At 31.6% G+C, this 20988-nt stretch overlaps 2 protein-coding genes across 3 annotated transcripts; one reads left to right on the top strand and one right to left on the bottom strand.

The window, feature by feature from the left end:
* The first annotated feature begins 2469 nt into the window (after nucleotides 1-2469).
* LOC106451536 (3-hydroxyisobutyryl-CoA hydrolase 1-like) lies at nucleotides 2470-6206 on the top strand. 2 transcript variants are annotated; one of them, XM_048780896.1, is made up of 14 exons: nucleotides 2470-3079; nucleotides 3157-3237; nucleotides 3317-3385; nucleotides 3441-3497; nucleotides 3590-3667; nucleotides 4041-4124; nucleotides 4215-4299; nucleotides 4389-4474; nucleotides 5049-5173; nucleotides 5360-5420; nucleotides 5526-5624; nucleotides 5695-5796; nucleotides 5885-5926; nucleotides 6026-6206. In XM_048780896.1, the coding sequence occupies exons 1-14, from the start codon at nucleotides 3062-3064 to the stop codon at nucleotides 6164-6166; spliced, it is 1128 nt and encodes a 375-aa protein (XP_048636853.1). In that variant the 5' UTR covers nucleotides 2470-3061; the 3' UTR covers nucleotides 6167-6206. The 2 variants fall into 2 exon arrangements, with proteins under 2 accessions (XP_048636853.1, XP_048636852.1); XM_048780895.1 differs by having other exon boundaries at nucleotides 3441-3507; nucleotides 3585-3667.
* Nucleotides 6207-12342: 6136 nt separating this feature from the next.
* LOC106451538 (tropinone reductase homolog At2g30670-like) lies at nucleotides 12343-16458 on the bottom strand. Its single transcript, XM_013893478.3, has 5 exons — nucleotides 16394-16458; nucleotides 16082-16289; nucleotides 13253-13469; nucleotides 12795-12901; nucleotides 12343-12703 (listed from the first exon to the last, which is right to left on the bottom strand). The coding sequence occupies exons 1-5, from the start codon at nucleotides 16456-16458 to the stop codon at nucleotides 12512-12514; spliced, it is 789 nt and encodes a 262-aa protein (XP_013748932.2). The 3' UTR covers nucleotides 12343-12511.
* Nucleotides 16459-20988: the final 4530 nt, after the last annotated feature.

Here is a 20988-nt window from a genome sequence, read left to right as displayed (position 1 = left end):
ATTGTTGTCCAACTAATATTATATTTATACATCTAACAATTCTCTTTGATAGCTAACACTACTTTTAGCTGATATTTGAAAGTTTTAACCGGATAATAATATTTTATTGATATATATTTTAGTTTTGTTGAATATAATAATATGTTTAAAAGGACATGTGTTTTTAGCCGATTATGTATAAAATGTAATTATTTGCATGCATGACCAGATTGTCAAAACTATTGTCCGACTGATATATATTGTAACTGGTATAACAAAATTGTTGTCCAACTAATATTATATTTACACCTCTAAAATTTTCTTTGATAGCTAAATATTTTTAGCTTGACTTTGAAAGTTTTAACCAGATAATAATATTTTAAAGTTTTAGTTTGTTGGTACTGATGCGGTGGTGGCGTCTATGAACTTGTAGGCTTGTAAAAAGCGGATATGTTAATTGTTTGGGATTGTGATGATGAGTGGTTTGGTATAATCAAGTGATTATGTGGAAGAAGAAAACAGAAAAGAAATTACAAAACATTATGAGCTCATGAGCTTGTTTGGAACTCATATCCTCTCTGGTTTTTGTTTAGATTCATTGGCAAAGTAAATTTCAGAATGTGAGTGGTGAAGGTTACACCTGCAGGAGAGCACAGTTCATTCACTCTGAACGAGGTAAATTTCAGAAATCTAATCCAATATCTTTTCTAAATCTTCTTGTACTTAGCTAGATATCGGAAGATTCTAATTGTACTTGCCTACATTCTTTGTTACAGAAAGATCGCTATAAGGGAAGGATAACCTCGACAAATTCATCTCACCACGTCACTAAGTGATCTGCTTGTTTCACTATCTTTGACACAATTAGTTTCGATGTTTTCCTTTGTTTTTGAGAAAATTATCCCAAAAGAAAGAGATAATTTGCTAGATATACACAAATGGGAACAAAATTAGCTAACTACCCAAAACCATTAAAAATTCATGTTCACTGTAGACAATTATCTCATTCTTTCCTGTTTTACCCCTGTCCGAAATTTCCATCTTCTTTCTCTTTTTTTCCCAGAACTCACATCTCTATCATCTTCTCTTTCTTTCCCAATGTTCTCACCATTTTCATTTCAAATCAATAGATCTTCTTCTTAAATCTCCAAATCAACACTTATTTTGTTTTTGGCACTAATCATACGGTCACATTTTCCTCTTCTTAAACTCTAAACCTTCCAAAGGATTTTACCGACTCCATAATCTGCAACTATTTTGGAAGAGAGAGAAACACACAATGTATAAAGAGAAAAAAACACAGTAAATTATTAATATGCTAACAATATACATTTAATGCTAAGCTGAAACATTATACAATTTTTTGATTTATATATAATACAATAATTGTTAACTATATCAGTTGAATAGATAAACTACTAAGTTAGCACAAGAATCTATTTTTACCATTTAAAAATATATATATCAAGTGTCGATATGTATTTTTAAAATCTTGGCAACTAATTTTTAAAAAACGATAACATGTTTTATAACAGCTAACCAAACATGTATTGGTTAATGGAAAAATATTATATAAAATGTAATTGATAAGTTTAGATGTGCAATGTTATATGACTTATTAGACCGGTAACCAATTTCGTAACATTTAACAAAATATATATCAGGTGTTGATATGTATTTTTAAGATCTTGGCAACCAACTTAAGAAACGATAACATGTTTTATAACAGCTAACTAAACATGTAAATTTAAATTGTAAATATCAAATTAAGTAAAAATAAATGAAATAAATTATATTTTAAAATACAAAAACGTATTTAGAATATTTTACAAAATATATATACATTTTTTCTCGTTTGGTAACTAGTCTTTCCGTTTCTGTTTACGTTTCATGCCGCACTAAGTTTCTTTTTTGTTTCTTGGAGAATTTCCATGTTTACCATTTTCTTGGTACAATTATTCATGTTTACCACCACTAAAAATACATTTTCAAAAATACATTTTTCATTAAGTGGCAAAAGACTCTTATACCTTTGTTATCTCTATATATATGTAATAAATAATTATTTAAATATATAAAAAATAAATTTTTTTTTTATGTTTACGAATTATACTTTTTCAAATTCAAACTTTTTATAATTTTTTTCTTTTTTGAATATTTTTTCCTTTTTTTTATTTTCAAAATTTCTTTCTGAAAATCAAAAATTATTTTTGCAACTATTTTTAATAAGTATTTATTTATATATTTATTAAAATCTTAAATTTCACATTCCAAAAAATATATCACACCCTCAACTCTAAACAATAAGTCTAGATTAGTTAATTTTAAAGTTATAGATATTTTTTACCTTTCATTAAAAAATCAGGATAAAAATAGTTAGTGTAAACATGAAAAGTGATACTATGAATGTAGTATTTTTGGCGATTTCCTTTGTTTCTTTCCACGAGAGACATATAGTTATATCTAAATGGTTTAGCTATTATGCTTAACTTTTCCTAAAACTAATCAAGGCACATGTCTTAATCCAACTAATTATAATTTTTTAACGTGTAAGAATTTCATTAGAGTCAGCAAAATCTATCTAATATGTTAATAAATTAAAATATTCTCATGAAAATATTTAGTTATAGAAATATAATTATTGATTAAATTGTTCTAAATTTAGATTATTAATATTAGTTTAAGTTCAATGTTTTGGAAAGAAAAGAATGAAGGAAGCACTTATTAGAGCTAATTACCAGTCATGTGTATACTAATATATATATACTATAATTTACACTACTTTTGATGTATTAATACTTCACATAGAAAGCCAAATAATCTTAGAGGGCCATCACATCAACTAATGTGAAAATATATATACAAATATTAATAATAAACAACAAATAATTAGCTTCATTATTGACTGTCTAGAAAACCACATAATTATTATTTTGAAGATGTAACATTTGAATTTGATTTTTATAATGAAATCAAACGAATTTTAAACACTATATATATGTATGCTTAATGTCTCTAAAAAGAATCATTCATCTCATAATTCGATAAGAAATAGGCAAGGAAGAAGCGACATAAAGTCGAAATGGCCTCAGAGACTCAGGTTTCTTTTCTCCTCTTTGCTACCAATCTACAACGCCAAATTTTTATCATCTCTCCCTAAATCAATTTGATTAACAGGTTTTAGTGGACGACAAATCTAGTGTTAGAATCTTGACACTAAACAGACCAAAGCAACTGAATGCTCTAAACTCCAACATGGTATTGAATTTTTCCCTTGTTTTTTTTCCCATCGTACGTGCACTAGTTTACATATTTGGCTTGAATCAATCTTCTCTAGATCACTCGGTTGATGCAATTGTTCCTTGAATATGAGGAAGACCCTAATGTGAAAATCGTCATCCTAAAGGTAACCTGTATCCTTATCTCTTCCGGTTTGCACACACTAAATATCTTTCCCACAGGGTCAGGGAAGAGCCTTTTGTGTTGGTGGCGATCCTCTACCTGTTTTTCGTGACATCGTCATACAAGGTATATAGCACCTTCCATTTTTCTTTTCCTGCTTAGCTTTTAGCTTCTACACAGTCATCTCTATTTTCGAGGATTAGGCAAGTCATGGAGAGTCGGTGCGGATTTCTTCTCAGAACAATACAAGCTCGACCATTTCATGGCCACGTATAGCAAAGTTCAGGTATGTTGAGGTGGAAAAGCGAATATAACTGGGTCCAAAATAGGATATAATAAATCAAAATATAATTTGATTTAAAGATTGGATATCCGGCCTTTTTTCATATTAAATTATACATATAATAATACTTATAATAATTATATATTATATAATAAATAAAAGGATATATCTATACCACAAAAAATGTTATTTAAAAATTTCGAGCACTTGTTACCTATGATAAAAAAGTGCGTTCCAAAATGTTGTCTAAAATATATATAGCGGTGTGGATTTGGATAGTTGATTCTAGGATCCAGAGCTGGATTTGGTGTAGTTTCTTTTAGTGAATTACTCAATTGCCTAATTCGTTTTCTATAAAAAAATTTTGACTTTATAGATTTCAATTTTAAATGGTATTGTCATGGGAGGCGGAGCTGGTATCTCCGTCCATGGTCGGTTCCGTATTGCAACTGAGAAAACGGTATATATTGTTTTCTTTTCTAAAACATGCACATGGTTGACAAGTAGATAGCAAACCTGAAACATGCGAATTTGTTTTTTTTTTTCCAAGGTTTTTGCCATGCCTGAGACAGAACTGGGCCTCTTTCCAGATGTAGGCGCCTCATACTTCTTGTCAAGGCTCCCTGGATTTTTTGGTAATAAAATTCATTTGTTTTTGAATGTAGACAAAATTAATATTGAGCCTATCTGCTTTTCTCATCCTTCATGTATGTTTTTTATTCAGGAGAGTATGTTGGCCTCACTGGAGCTAGGTTAGATGGGGCCGAAATGCTTGCTTGTGGTCTTGCAACTCATTTTGTGCCTTCATCGGTATAACTTCTATTGCATACATCTTTAGTATTCCTCATTGTCGGGATAATAGCGCCACTAATAGACTATGCCAGCATGCAATGAAATTTAATAGTTTTTTTTGTTGCTGGCACCAATAGCTTATGACACCGTTGATGAGAAAAAAATAAATACATAGTTGTATGTAGAAGCTTAATAGCATTTTTTTATAACTTAATAGCATAACTATGAGGTATATATATAGATATTTTTTATTGGAAGGTTAAATTAGTTATATGTAAATATTGAAAGAATTACATAAGTAGGTTAAGGCCTCATTACAAAAACAACGACGGGCCAACCATTTCTCATACTGTAGTCTATAGTTATATATCTTTGGAGCCATCTTGTTCATGATGCTTATTTTATCTGGCTCGATGGTCTATGTTGACTGTTTTAACTTATATGTGTCGATAACAAACAAGTCAGCAAAAAACTTTAATGTCTCTGTTTCCTTGAGATGCTGAAAGGCTATTACATTTCACGCTATTGTAAACCAGGATTTTATTCGAGAAGGATTTTTCTTACTTAGTAAGGTTACTCATTAATGTCACAGAGGTTGAATGCATTAGAAGCAGATCTTTGCAAAGTTGGTTCAAGTGATCCAGTTACCTTTGCCTCAGCAATTCTCAATGCATACACTAAGCATCCGAAATTGAAACAGCATAGTGCTTACTACAGGCAAGTGTATAGCATTTTATTTCATCTACTCCTTTTACTTGTATTTGAGTTCGCTGGATATCTTTTGTCATGTCAACATAGCAAGCATTCCTAAAACAATATTTTCTACGATTTGGTCATGATTGTATTTTCAAGTAATATTTTGAACCTTGTACCGGTTTGAGCTTTCAATAGTTCTTTACGCAGGTTAGATGTTATTGATAGGTGCTTCTCGAGAAGAACAATGGAAGAGATTATATCTGCACTTGTAAGTTTTTTTCATTTATGTATAGGAAAAGTTGGCTTGCATGCATTCCTGAGTTGACTGAGTTACATTTGTACAATACTATCTGCCATCATATGTGTTCGTTAGGAGAAAGAGGCCACTGAAAAGCCAAATGAATGGATCTCAGCTACCATTCGAGCTTTGAAGAAGGCATCACCAGCAAGCCTTAAAATCTCTCTTAGATCGGTTAGCTTCTCAAATGTGTCATGCACGTGTAGTAATGGGATAGAACTTGACTCTGTGTATGAAATTTCAGATAAGAGAAGGGCGGTTTCAGGGGGTGGGACAGTGTCTTATCCGTGAGTATAGAATGGTGTGTCATGTGTTGAAAAGAGAAATAAGCAAAGATTTTGTGGAGGTTTTGTCTGCTTTCCTGATTGTATATATTCGTTCTGAAACTGTTTTTATCTGTAGAGATCATTACAACAACGTGTCTAACGATGCAGGGTTGTAGAGCCGTGGTGATAGACAAAGATAGGAACCCAAAGGTTTTTTTTTTTTTTGAATTGAAAACCCAAAGGTTTAACAAAAACTATATTTATTGTTATGACATATTTGTTGATATAATGCCATATATTGAACTACAGTGGGAGCCACGGAGTCTGGAAGAAATGAAGGATAACATGGTGGAGAGGTACTTCGAGAGAGTGGATGAAGAGGATGGATGGGAGGATCTAAAGCTTTCACCAAGGAAAAACTTGTCTGCTTTAATAATCGCAAAGCTGTGAACTAGCTAGAGAAGGTGGTGAAGCTGATGTGTGATCGTTCGTTGGTTGGAGCTCAAATTTCATTGGTTGTCACGCGACCGTTTCCTTATGTTTTTTTTTTGGTGTAAAACTTCTTTTTAAGTTGTGTAAAACTTGTGATAAATGCTTTAGTATATTTACTAGTCCTGCGATTTCGGATAGTTGGTTCGGTTCGGGTCGGATACTTCGGTTAGTCGGATAGTTCGGAATTGGATAATTTTGTCGAAAATAACCGAATTTTAATTCGGTTCGGATCGGTTCGGAATTCGGTTTTTTCCGGTTATTGATATTTGAACCGAAAATATCCGAATATGATTTTAGAACCTGAAAACCGAAAAGTTATCGGATTTTTCGGTTATTTTCGGTTAGTCGGTTATTTCTGGGTTATCCCAATTTTTCGGTTTTCCCCTTAAACCTGTACAATGACAAATATATAGCATAATAAATAGATAACATTAATCATTTCTCAATCATCATAAACAAAACATCATTCATCCTGAATCTACAACTCTTTGGAATGAACACATATCCAAAGAGGCATTGATTCACAGAAACATATAGTCCAAAAAAAAGATTGAGAATGTCCAAAAAATTGAATGAGAGACCAAAAAGAGAGCACCATCATCTCCTCATTCTCGAACTTCAACCTGTGTAAATTATAAGAATCAGAAAATTATTAAAAGAGAACACCAAACACATAAAAGACAGCAAAACAACAAAGTGGTAGAATGTAACCTCTAGTTGTTCGATTCCTCTTCTGAGGCTGGTAGTGGTAGAGTCTCTACATAATGAGAAAGAGTGAAAGACAGTCAGATGCCGAGTTTAAAACATGAGAAATATGCATGTAAGAGTAAAAATGCAGAAACAATTACCTAAAGACTCATGGAATTCAAGTTCTTCAAACATTTGAGTCAAGCTTGCAAGCTTTTCTGCACTGATGGTATTCCGAAGCCATTGTTGTGTGCAGACCAGTGCTTCAATCATATATGGTGTGAGGCAACTACGGAAAGGATCCAAAATCCGACCACTAGTACTAAAAGCCGACTCAGAAGCAACAGAAGATACTTGAACCGCAAGAACATCCTTGGCTAGTTCTGATAATATTGGAAACTTGACAGATGCACGCCTCCACCATGATAGAACATTGTAGTCAAACCCCATACGATTTGAGGTTCTTGAGACAGGCCTTTCCATCAAATATATGTCAAGCTCACTACTAGCCTCTTCATTTGCGGCCTCTGAAACCATTTCAGAATACAAAGAATCCCTCCCTTCATACTCCTCCTCATCATCAGACATCTCAAACAATCCAACTGTGTCTCCATCTTCACTCATGTTTCCAGCACTATCACCTTGAGATGGTGGACCAATCTTCTGCGCATACTCCTCATACAACTGTTTGAGCAGTGCCCTAATTGAGGTTCTCAGATGCTCACTTTCCACACTGTCTTTGCCATAAAGCTTGTCGAAACAAATACCTACAAATTGCATTTTGTTTCTAGGATCGAAGACACTTCCAATAATCACCAGCGGATTCATGTTGATTAGGCCATCCCAATACTTCTCAAACTTGGTTCTCATCTCAGTTGCTTGAAGTCGTAGAAGGTCGTCTCTGCTGTTGCTCAAAGCAATCAAATTCCTCTCTATGATCACAATCTCATTGTAACAACTAGTGGAGGTCACTGTCTTTGATGCTGAAAATGCTAAAGTGCTTCCAAAAAATAATTTAAGGAACTTCACTAACCTATGCACTTCATCCCATCCATGAGCAGTTGGAGGCCCAATCCTTTTATACCCATTCTCTTCTGATTCCTTAAAATACTCATTGTACAACATATCTTCTGCCAATAGCTTTTCAAATGCTACTCTAAACTTCAAAGCAGCCGACAGCATTAGATAGGTAGAGTTCCAGCGTGTAATACAATCCAGAGACAAGCTCCCTCTACTAACCTTTCCAGTTAGAACCCTCAGCTGAAATGACTGAAGCCGTGTACCAGATGACCTGACATACTTGACAGCATTCCTAATAGCCACTACACTCTCTTTCACCTCAGCTAGACCATCCTTGACTATCAAGTTCAGTATATGCGCACAACAACGCATATGAAGTAATGCACCATCCTTGATTAGAGCATTGGGTCCTAGTTGCCTGCAAGCTTCAGTGAATAGACGCAATGCCTTGTCGTTCCCTTTTGCATTGTCCACTGTCACCGAGAACACCTTTTCAATACCCCAATCGGCTAGACACTCACTCAGATGCTCGGCAATGGTCTCTCCTTTGTGATCTGTCACAGGTTTAAAACTGATGATCCGCTTCTGCATATCCCAGTTTTTGTCTATCCAATGCGCTGTGACCACCATGTAGCTGTAAGATGTTGTAGGAGCTGTCCAAATGTCTGTGGTTAAGGAGACTCTCTTCTTCTCCGAGTTAAACAGCTCCTTCAAACTCGCTTTCTCTTTCATAAACATCCCAAAGATATCTTCTGTAGCTGTTTTCCTGCAGTGAACCGTATACATGGGCAAGACATTGTGACAGAACCTCCTAAACCCCTCTGATTCCACAAAAGCAAATGGCAGCTCATTCAACACAATCATCTCATTCACAGATCTTCTAAACAATCCAGCATCATACGTAACCGCAGTAAGTACACCACTACTATCAGTTCCTAAACCCTGCTGCTTACCACTTTCCGCAAAAGCTTTGAATAACTTACAGCGGGAATTATGATTCTTCATTGCGCTAGTCCCACTCTTTTTGGTGTCACAGCCGATCTCTTGACCACAGTAGCGACAGTTGCAGAGGCTCAGGTTGTCTTCCTTTTGAATGAAGTGTTGCCACACTTCTGCCCTGTGAGCTTGCCTTTTCTTTGGCATCGGAGGAAGGTCAGTACTTGATCTCTCTGTGGCCGATCTTTTCTTTCCAGTAGTTACATCTGCGTGTGATTCCAAGCCATCTCCATTTTCATCATTCTCTTCAAAACCTGACATCTGAGAAAAAAAGCTCTTTTAATTTGAGTATCAAACTCTAATAAAAGAACTCATCATAAGACAGTAAAAGTTTAAAACTTTATACTTTTAAACCCATCCATTTCCAGAGAAACGCTAAATCAGAATTTCACCTCCAATCTTAAACTGAAAATCGACAAGAACTTGATAAACAAGAGGAAGAACATACCTTGTGGTCAGAATCAAACAAAGAAGATGATATTCCTAGGGTTTCAGAATCGACGAAGAAGATGGAGGCTCGGGTTTGAGAGAAAGAGAAAGGAGATTAGGTTAAGATAGTATGTTTAGCCGATAATTAGATTAAAGGTATATACATGTTAGGTTAATTTTCGGATAACCGATCGGAATCAGTGATCCGAACCGAACCGACGCAATAACCGAAGTTAATTTGAACTTCTGCCGATCGGTTTCTCCATCCTAACCGAACGGTAACCGAATTACACAATCCTCGGTTCGGTTCGGTTCGGACCGTTCGGTTCGGTTCGGAATCGCAGGACTAATATTTACTCTTGTCAACAACTATGTCAGCGACTTCATCAAATTATAAATCACATGTTTATCCTTTTCTACCGTGGCATCTTGCATCCGCATGGTACTCCCATTCTGCATGATTTCTGTATTAACGTCTGCATCAATGATTGTATTCGTCAAAACAGACTATTGACATCTAAAACTATAGTTTACATTTTTAGCCTCATCCACCAGAAAATTGCCAGTCTTTCAGCAATTTTTTATTGGCCAGAATCCTCCACTCTTTTGGTCATTTTAGTAACAGTTAATGGAATCGATGATTTTAGTAGAAGTCTCGATCATAGTAACACGAAACATAAGAATACTTTCCTTAAAAAAACAAAGTTCTCTGATATGAAACAAAAAACTTACTTCCTTTTAACCTAATCTCTCTTAGAGATTAAGTTAATTCTTGGAAGCTTGTTTATTATTAGTTACTAGGTAATAACCCGCGCCTTGCGCGGAATGTAGTTATAGTTTCGTTATTTTTAATAAAAGACATTAAATCTGTTTAATCTGGATATTGGTTCGGTTTTAAGTTTTTTTTTTGGTTTTTAATCTTCTAAAATATAACTATTATTTTAAATTAATATTCATTTTAGTTTATTCGGTTAAAATGTTTGATTTTTTTTTTGTTTTTTTCGGTAAAAACCAAAAATTAATATTATTTGTTTATTTTCATGTTATGAATTTTAGATAGTCGTCACGTCGAACCAATAGTTTCATATTATAGTTTCTAAACAGATAATAGTTTAAGAAAAAGATAAGAAAATTATTAAGACAAATAATTTCACTACAATTTGGTCGGTAGTGAAAGAAACATTGAGAAAAAATATTTCAACTTTCAAAAAAATTAGATACTTCAGTTGTGGTGAATACTTTGTTACAAAGTGCTCACATCAAGGTGCACATATATGTGTATGCAAAAAGTATATAAAAATAGTTGACAAATATAATGTTAATTAATATTAAATGACATTTTTGTTCAAAATAATACATGAAAGATAAAATTAAAATTAGTTTAAAATAAAAAAGGCCTTGACATTAGTCATTTTTTCATATAAAGAAAATAAAATTTTATCCGTAAATAGGGATGAGCACAGATCAAATATCTGGGTATTTGGAAGCATTCGTGTCGATTCGATCTTTAGCCACCTAGATATTTGGTGACTCGGATTTCCAAAATGTTTTAGAATTTTAAAGAATATCCGATTTGATCCGTAAATATAATAAATTTTAAAAATAATTGAATTTTTTTAATAATACTATTTTATTACAAAAATAAAACATTATTTAACTTTTTCAATTCTAGTACCTAATATAATAAATTTAATTCATAAAAATATTGTAAAACTGATATAAAATATAATATATAACATATATATATAATTCTTTACATATATGTATATATGCATATAACATATTGAATTAGATATTTCTTCCAAAAAATATTGGTATTTGTGATTTGCTTCTTTTTTATATATTGTATTTTAGTATTTGATTTGTTTCGTAGAGTTACAGATATCAAGATTTTTTGGTTCAAATCAAAACGGATAACGAATCGAATCAAAACTTATGCATATTTTTCTTAATTTTATCCGTAAACAATAAAAATAATATATATATATAGTTTGGCTTTTGATTCGTTATCTATTTTTATTCGAACCAAAAAGTCCTGTGTTTTATTGGAACCATGTATGTGAGTTTTATATTAAAAAAAAATACAAAAAACATAGTGTGAACACATTTATGAATATAGTGTGAACGCGTAAACATATTTATTATCAAATCATTGTAATGCTGCCGTGTGTCTATTATAGTGTGAATGCATTTATTACAATAATTTTCTTTTAATATATAAAGAATATATGAAACCCTTATATAGGGATACAACTTCGTAAAAGGAAAACTCTTAAACTAATATAAAAAGGAAAACTTCAAGACCACCTATTAAATAGAAAATTACCAAAACTATTAATATAAAATATCCTAATCTATCTAACCATAATCACGTATCATTATCCCCTCAGTGATATGAATCTGACAGCTCCATATCTTTCTGAAAGTTCTACTAGACGTCTTCTTTAGCACTTTAGGTATTTGTCTGCCACCCAAATCGTTCTTTGTCTCGTGGTTAGATTTCTCTAGTCGAGTTACTATTAACGCGTCTGACTTTATAGTGCTCGTCTTAGATAAGGGGAGACTTTCCTCTTTTTGAAGTTCCTCCACGTTCTCCTCATAAAGTTTCTCCTTTGTTGTGTTGGTCTGCTTGCGTGTTTCTTCATGGGCACGAGCAAACGTCTCCATATCTAACACTGCTTGTTTTCTTTTTTTCTTCTCTAGCTCTAATATCATTTCTTGGAGATCTTGAAACATCTCATGCAACTCAGTAGCAAGGGATTTAATGGAATCATAATCTCCAATCGGATCGTTCGGCTTTTATACCAAGTTGATATGAACCAAAAAGCTTACTTTCTTTTAACCTAACCTCTCTTAGAGATTAAGTTAATTCTTGGAAGCTTATTTATTATTAATCATAAAAAGGAAAACTTCAAAACCACCTATTAAATAGAAAATTACCAAAACTCTTAATGTAAAATATCCTAATCTATCTAACCATAGTTACGTATCATTCTCCTGTCTTTATTCATTATTGTTTTACTGAAATATGTATGTAGGAAACAAAGGAAAAGGAATCATCGATTCCTTAACTTGTGGACATGGAAAATGAGATAATGGTCCTACAGCTAGGAGGATCACTTTCTCTTATTGCATAGACAAATTATTGAGAAACACACACACAAGTATGGCTCAAGCCTGTCGCTTATATGAGAAACCATTGACAGTGAGACCTCCATCAACACAAATGGTCTGACCAGTAATATATGACGCTGCAGGTAGACACAAAAAGGCGACAAGTGATGCAACCTCTTTTGGCTCTCCAGCACGACCAAGCGGAGTTCTACTGAACAAACTCTTCTTGTAACCCGCGTCTTCAAGATGCTGATAATTCACATTAAGACATAAAAATGATAAGTACAAAGTGTTAATTGGAAAATAATATATAAGAAAAAGTGGAGGGTGTTATTATTACAGGTTCAGCCATATCAGTGAGGATAAAATTAGGAGCAACAGAGTTAATTCTTATGCCATCAGTTGCCCACTCACACGCCAAACTTCTTGCTAGTTGATTCATAGCTCCTGTACAACACACAAAGATGTAAATTAGGACAATCAAATAAAAAGCTGTACGAAGAAATACCTCTTTATATATGAATGAATGGAAAACCCTTCTATTTTTACATTTTTTAAAAGAACTATAACTGCTTGCGTTCACTTAAGAATCTATATGAATTAGATCTAAAATAATACATGTAAACACAACACACGCACACGTATATACATATATATATATATATATATAACCATTTTAGCTATGAATTTTGACACCACACGAACCAACTTAATTATTCGTATATTACATTCATTTTTATTGATAAATTCACAATATTAATGCGTCTAGTTCTATTGATTAACTTTCAATCGGTGTACCTTTCGTTAAACTATAGAGGGATCCACATTCCATTGATACAACCCCTCCAACAGAAGAATTCATAACAATGCTTCCGAATCCAGAAGCCTTTAAAAGAGGATGTGAAAGCTGGCTAAGATGATAAGCTGATTCCAAGTTTGTTGAAATATGGAACGAGAAATCTTCTGCCACATATTCTGTTGTTGGTTTAAGGCGAACTACGCCAACGTTATTCACCTATGTTAAACAAAAAAGAGTAACAAAAGTCTTACTATATTTTACCCCCAAAAGAATCTTTCACTACTAATAGGTATTGTTCCTATAAGAACATACTTAGTTTTTAAAGTTAAGACTAGATCTGGACCCGCCCGACCGGGCGGGTGTGTTTTTTCTGTTTATGTAATATAATTAAAATTTTCTACACCATTATATAATGTATCAAAATTATAATACAAATGATGACAATAAAACATCACATAATATAAAAATTGCTGTAACATAATTTGATTACAAAATTGATCACAGTGTAATAAGGTAATTTAAGTTGGGCTACATTTCTATTGACAACCATTAAAATATGATGAAACTAAAAATTATGAGTTAGTATGATATATAGTGTTCCAAAAAATAAGAGTTAGTATGATATATGAATGTGTACAATGGAGTGGTACTCGGGTAGAATATATAGTAGAGGGACAATACCCTAGTTGAGAATAAATATATTTGCTTAATTTGCAAGGTATATTAGGCGAAATTAATGAAAATAATATTTTTTTATTCTGTTTTTTGTTTTTGAAATAATGCTTCAAATCTTAGTTGTTATGATTTGAAATAGAAAATGATAATATCTTGTGCTTGTTCCCCAAGTTTAGGTGTTTATTGAGTAAATCAAAGATTTTGTGGTTGTTTTAATATTCTCAACTAGATTTTGACCCGCCCTTTCAGAGGGCGGGTATATTTTTGTTTTAATTTTTTAAAGTTTTTTTTATATTTTTGTTATTGTTTAATAATCATATTTGTGATAAATATTAATTTTAATATAATTTTTAGTAACTAAATTAAATATGTCAAGTTGCATAATATACACTTGTGTCATATACATATCAAAATATATTTTGAAACTTTTTTTTTAAATTCTTCTCCATTATATTTTTTTAGTAGTTACCTAACATAATCAGTCAAAAATATTTTATGTCATAAAAATCCGACAAAGAATCAAAAATTAAAGTCTCATATTCTATTAATTTTTTTCTCAAAGTGTTATATCTGAAAACCAATATCAAATCCAACACCGCACCGAAACACAAGAAAGTTTTTGAAATGTTTGATAAAAACAAATTTAATATATTTTATTAAATATATGTACATATATGTATATATATATATATGTTCTTCTCTAATTTTAAGTAAAATCACATTTAATAAATATTTTTAATCGAATAACCCATTAAAAAAAAGTAAAATCACAATTAATAAATATTTTTAATCGAATAACTTATTTAAAAAAAAGTAAAATCACATTTAATAAATATTTTTAATCGAATAGCCTATTTAAAACCCGTTAAACTAAAACATGTCATCCTCACTGTCTAGAGTAATAATTAAGTGAAGAACACTATGCATAGATGGATGGTCAAAATTATTTTGTATCCAAAAAATCCGACTCAGAATCTACTCGAAAATCAAAGTCTCATATTCTATTAAAAATTTTCTTAAAGTGTTATATCCGAAAACCAATATCAAATCCAACACCTCACCGAAAACAAAAGAGATTTTTTGAAATGTTTGATAAAAACAATTTTTAATATATTTTGTTGAATATATATATACACACATATATGTGTGTGTGTGTGCTTTTCTCTAATTTTAAGTAAAATCACATTTAATAAATATTTTAATCGAATAACCTATTTAAAACCCGTTAAACTAAAACATGTTATCTTCATTGTCTAGAGTAATAATTAAGCGAAGAACACCATGCATAATTAGACGGTGATGTCCCATGCATCCTCTTCATAAGTATATATTTTATAAATAATACTTCCATAATAATATCAACTTATATAGTTTTAGTAGTTTTAAATTTACTTCCAAAAATGTTTTGTAGATCATAAATTTAAATATAGTATATTGGCCATATAATTAGGTATCATATAGGAGTCCGATATTTATTTTTTCTTGCCATATACATCAATATTATTGAAACATGATCACTCTTAACTTTACCCCTATTCCTACTTGAAATATTACTTTTTGTGCTATTAGGCCTACTTTAAAAATAACCAACTTTTACATAATTGTTTCTAATCACGATCTTTTCTCTCTCAGCTAAGCAGTTACTTTTCCTCTATATTAAAACAGTTGGATTTATAGATTTGCTTTTTCACGTGTATTAAAAGATCGTGCTTGAAGCACAAAGACAGAATACATATTTCAACCATATGTTTCTACAGAGCATTTTACGTTATTTTTTAACAGGAGGTGGTTATGTTTTTTTTTAGATGTAGTTATATTGTATGTCATGCAGTTATATTTTAAAATGCAGTTATACTTTTAAGTTGGACACAACATATATCAATGGGTCATGATCCTAATTTAATAGTATTGATGATAAATGCGATGCCGTTCCTTTTGTATAGAGTGGAAATCACGTTTGAGTTATTAAAAATGGATTTCTTTATTTCTAGTTCGTGGGTGTTATATAAGGAAAATAATCAATTTGTGGAAAAGACAAGCATTTTTAAATAGAGATAAATTTAATTCTCAATGGCATTTGACTGTAAATATTATGTAACTTATAGGGTTATTCTCTAAGTGTACTTCTGTTTTAATAAAGTAGATTAGCTTACAAGAATGGTCAGCTTGCCATCGAACATCTTTGAGACAGTTTGCATCAATGTTTCTCTCTCAGGCCGAGAGGATACATCACATATTGAACCGCTCACTTGAAACCCTTTATTTTCCCATTCGCTTAATCTTTGATTAAGCAGTGTTTCAGATATGTCGCATACATGGATTGTAGCTCCAAAACTAGCTAATTCTTCTACTATAGCATGCCTAAAACATCCACAACTTATCAAAAAATTATCGACATATATCTTACATTGAAAGAGGGAACAATGAGATAAGATATGATACAGCTAGAGAGTACAAAAACGAACCCGATTCCGCTAGCTCCACCAGTTACAAGGGCAGTCATGCCTTGAAGACTCCATCTTTTATCCATTTTTGTTTGCGAATGAGTAACGATGATCACATATGCTAAATAACATATATAGAGGCAAGGTATATCAAATATACGTAGCCAATGACGTTTTGGAGAAGTGGAAAATTAAGGGTCATTTAAAATAATGAAAATGAATTATGTAAAAAAAAAAAAAAGCAAATGGAAACTGAGTATATATTAAGTAAAATAAAGTATTTTAATATTTGTTTGGGTGTGAACAGTTGAGTTTCTTCTACTAATTGAGTGTGAACATGTGTTGAATTTTTTACAAAATTAGTTTGGCTGGAATAATACAATTTCAAGTGTTGAGTTTCTTCAATAAATTTAGGACTCGATCGTCTCTTTTTCTATAATACTCTGATTGATTCACGTTTTTAATTTATTTATTTGGCTGTCGATCTTGGACTCGATCAAGTGGTTCCCTAATAATATGATTGATGTCGAGCATCTCATATACTACTAAAAGTTTACTATTAAAAGGTTCTGATACAGAGCTTAAATAATGTTGGAAATAAAATTGGCACTGAAGCTGATTGTTTTTTTTCTCCAGAAATGGTTAACTTTGATTTCTATGGCTTTTCCTATATAGATTTATCATTTATCTCCCTTGCACTATATCATCTACAATTTCTACATATTTTTACATCAAATCAACCACATCAAGTGTAAATATGTTTTTATTGTTAAGGTTATTCCCTTCTATGCACGAATCTCTATTTGTTATTGGAGAAATCAGTTTATATGTATCATGTTTACGTAATTCTCAACACTAATTACAGTTTATAGATTAAAATAGTTAAGAATATAATATTTATTAGTTTATAAACTTATTAATTTAAAGTGAATTTTTTTCTATATTTATATTTAAAATAATTTTTATTTAAAATAAGAAATATATAATTGTAGGACATTATATATCCGATAAATTTTATTTATTTAGCATTAAGTTTTGCTAGATTATTTGTATTTTTTGAGTTTGTCGGTGTATCAGCTATATGTATCCTAAAATGTAAATGTGTTTTAAATATAATTCTATATATAATACATAAATATTGTACAATAATAAGAGAGATTAGAACATTTTAATTTCTAATGATTGATTATGGAACCAACCCCCCACGCATGCAATACCAGTCGAGTCTTTCGACCGATATGTGGTCACCTCAAGATATGATTATGGATTTGAGAGATTCACGAGTTTATATTGATCTAGGAATTGATAAACACTAGTCTTATGTGAGTGACGTTATAGCTGCACACAGAAGAAGGCACTGACTTGATTTCCTGAGTCGGATTCATGATGTGATGTTGTGGATATGGAATGTGCATTCTTACAATCCCATTTTCAGATCAAAGACAAATTCAAAACTAATTTGTAGACCACGGCAAGAAGGGAGTACTGGTATAACTATAGGGGAGTTTGTTTTCTCTCGCTACTCCAAATACTCGTTCATTTCTTTGTTGTCTGTCCACAATCTTCTCCACGTTTAAGAAAATGTTAAATTGGAACATTGGCGTGGATACTTCAAGCATCTTATGAGCAGTCTGCTCGAATCAAAGTACCCTCCACATTGGAACCATCTCAGTGGTCTTTTGACAGATAATGGGATGGGACAAGACTCAGCTGTATCTCCTTCGATCGATACCCCTTTCAAACAAAGATACGCCACTTGGATAGAGAGACCAGTATGTTTTGGTTGAATAAATTTGAATTCTTTTAAAAGTATGTTTCTTTATACTCATCGAAAATCAAAATACAAACATAAGTTAGATTTAATTAGTTGATTAGAAAAGTTCTTACTATTATTACGAACGTGGACTAATCTTGTTTGTGAGCGTAATTCTAGGACGACGTTAAATTATTTTTTATTTGTTTTACATGTATTTTATTTTCTTACATTTTTTTTCTCTTAAAACCAATAAACCCCACAAGTGTTTGTTCTAAATCAGTTTGTGACTGTGTCTCAACCTTTAATATTGCAATTTTTAGTTTCTGTATGATCAGTTCCTAAATATTATTTTGGCATAACTGTGCACTTGTGAATTTTTAGGGCTTTTATAAATGTAAAACTTAAGTGTTATATTGAATCTTTTCTTTAGGAAAGAGAAAATAGAGTGAGTATACTAACAACCTAATCTGATAGTATAGGCACTATTTTCATCAACAGATAGTCGGTTACAAAAAAGGCTATTAATATGTTAATTTCTAATATCTTAAAAAAAATGCAACCCACACTCAGAATTTTTTTATATTCAATGCAGAATTTTAGTCGTTTTAGAAAATAAATAAAACAAACGGCAATGTATTCCAGAAAAATACAAAATGGCACATGCATGCATCATGCAAGTTCTGAAGGTAATATTTTATCCCCAAATGTTTATTTTTAGAAAACAATGCATGTTCTTCCGTGCAATATCATTGTTTTTGTTAAAAGTCAAAAATGATCTCATGTATGCTAACTGTATTTTTCAACAAGTTAAAATTTTCAACACGAAGTATCACATTATCTACTTCTAATATAAAATTTATTTCAGTGTTGATATTTTGTTTGGTAAATCAATGTTAGAAAACTCGATCGATTTATCTAATGAGATAAAACAGATAGACAATCAACAATAGATCCAAAAAAAAATTGAATCCATATATCGAACTAGAAAGCTCGATCGCCCAAACAATAAATTGAGAGTGTGACTGGGAACAATTTAGAGTAATTATGTGAAAATCAAACAGAATAAAAGAGAGAAAATGAAAAAAAAAAAATCTATACTATTATTTGCGAAGTAATTTTCGCAACAGACCTGTCACGTTAAATATTAGAGTGGTTAATATTGTTTATACGTTTAATGAATAAAATATATAATTCAGTCAAAAATAAAAATGAATTTAAAATTTATCTAATTAGATAAGTGATTAAAATTATCCAAAATCTAAAAATATATTTTAAAATAAAAATATGATTCTTATATATTATGTTGTTATCCGAAATATCTTTTAATAAAAATTAAAAATTAAAAACAGAAAACACATAACTAAATTAATATTAATCAAGTAAAATTCTTAATTTTATATAATTGAAAAGAAAATATTGTGTGATTTTTAAGTTTTATATATTAATAATGAATTTTTTGTACCAAAAAAAATTCAAAAAGTTATAATACATAGGGTGGTAAGATTATTTTTTTGACATCTATGATAAGAATTTTCAAATAAAAAAATAAATAATAATTCATCGTTATAGTCTTTTGATGAATAACTAATAAGTAATTATAAAACGTTTATGTCCGCATGCGCTGGATAAACACCTAATTATAATAAAATGAAACATACGAACTATTTTATTAGTTTGTAGTATTTACTCTTAAGTTCAATTTCAAATAAAAGAGTATAAAAAATTTCACAGATCATAAAAGACGACAAAAAGTTAAAAATAAAATGAAAGAACTATTTTTTCAGCTTGATTGGTAAACAAAAGTAAAACAATTTTCCTCTATTAATTTTACTCTAATTCAACCAAACAATCACCGCCCTAAGTCACCTGACTCGCCTATGGTAAACACAATACTTAAAATCTAAAATCTCAATACACATGCACAGAAAAGAATCATAAAATTTTCACAAAACACATATTCATGGTTTCCTTCTTTTTGTGATTCCCGTTTTGAAGGAAAAGCTTACTCATTTCACCGCCAGAAGCCATCGGTAGAGACATATATACGAGGCATTTTTTCTAATAACTTCTCCTGAAATATCAGGGTAGTTTTTTTTTTTTTTTACGTCGAAAAGCCATTCTATTACTCAAACTTGAGGTGGTCTAGGTAACCAGACCGGAATAGAACAACCAATAAAAAGTAACTCACTATGGAAGAATCTTGCAGTCTTAGCTAAAAAGTCTGAAATCTGGTTTCGCGCCCGTGGAACATGAATGATGCTGAAGTCCGGGATGCATATCTGTAACGTCTCTATCCTCTCCAACTCCGTCGTAAAAATTGGCCACGCCTGAGGGTCCTTTATCATTGCAATCAGCTCCTTACAATCCGTCCCAAAGCTCTGACATGTTGAGTGTTGAAGCGTATTCTCCATCGCCCATTGCAGTGCTTCTACTTCCGAATGCAAAGCTGATTCGCGTCGAGTGAAGTTCCTTGTTCCCATAAGTTGAATGTTCCCATCACTGTCCATCCATACCCATCCGCATCCACTGAATTGAGCAGAAGATGTCCAAGATCCATCTAATAAGCAGATATTACCCAAGCTTATGACTTGGGTTGCCACCGGGTTATTATCTTGTACCACTGGTTGTACCAGTTTGTTAGCATCAAACCAGGCTTTGCATTCACTTTCTGCATGTCGAACTAGTTCCAAAGGATCTCTATCTATACCCCTAAAATGTTTGTCATTTCTAACCTCCCAAATATACCATATTATCCTGGGATAAGGATCTCTGTCGAGTTCTGACTCAATAATGCTATTCTTCCTCCAAAACAAAAAGTTCATATTCGTGTAGATACTTGATACGGGAAATATATCTGGGC

This window comes from Brassica napus, chromosome A5, assembly GCF_020379485.1.
Source record: "Brassica napus cultivar Da-Ae chromosome A5, Da-Ae, whole genome shotgun sequence".
Taxonomy (NCBI): Eukaryota; Viridiplantae; Streptophyta; class Magnoliopsida; order Brassicales; family Brassicaceae; genus Brassica; species Brassica napus.
The sequence above is the reverse complement of the archived record's forward strand: the minus strand, read 5'-3'. Positions and strand labels throughout refer to the sequence as shown.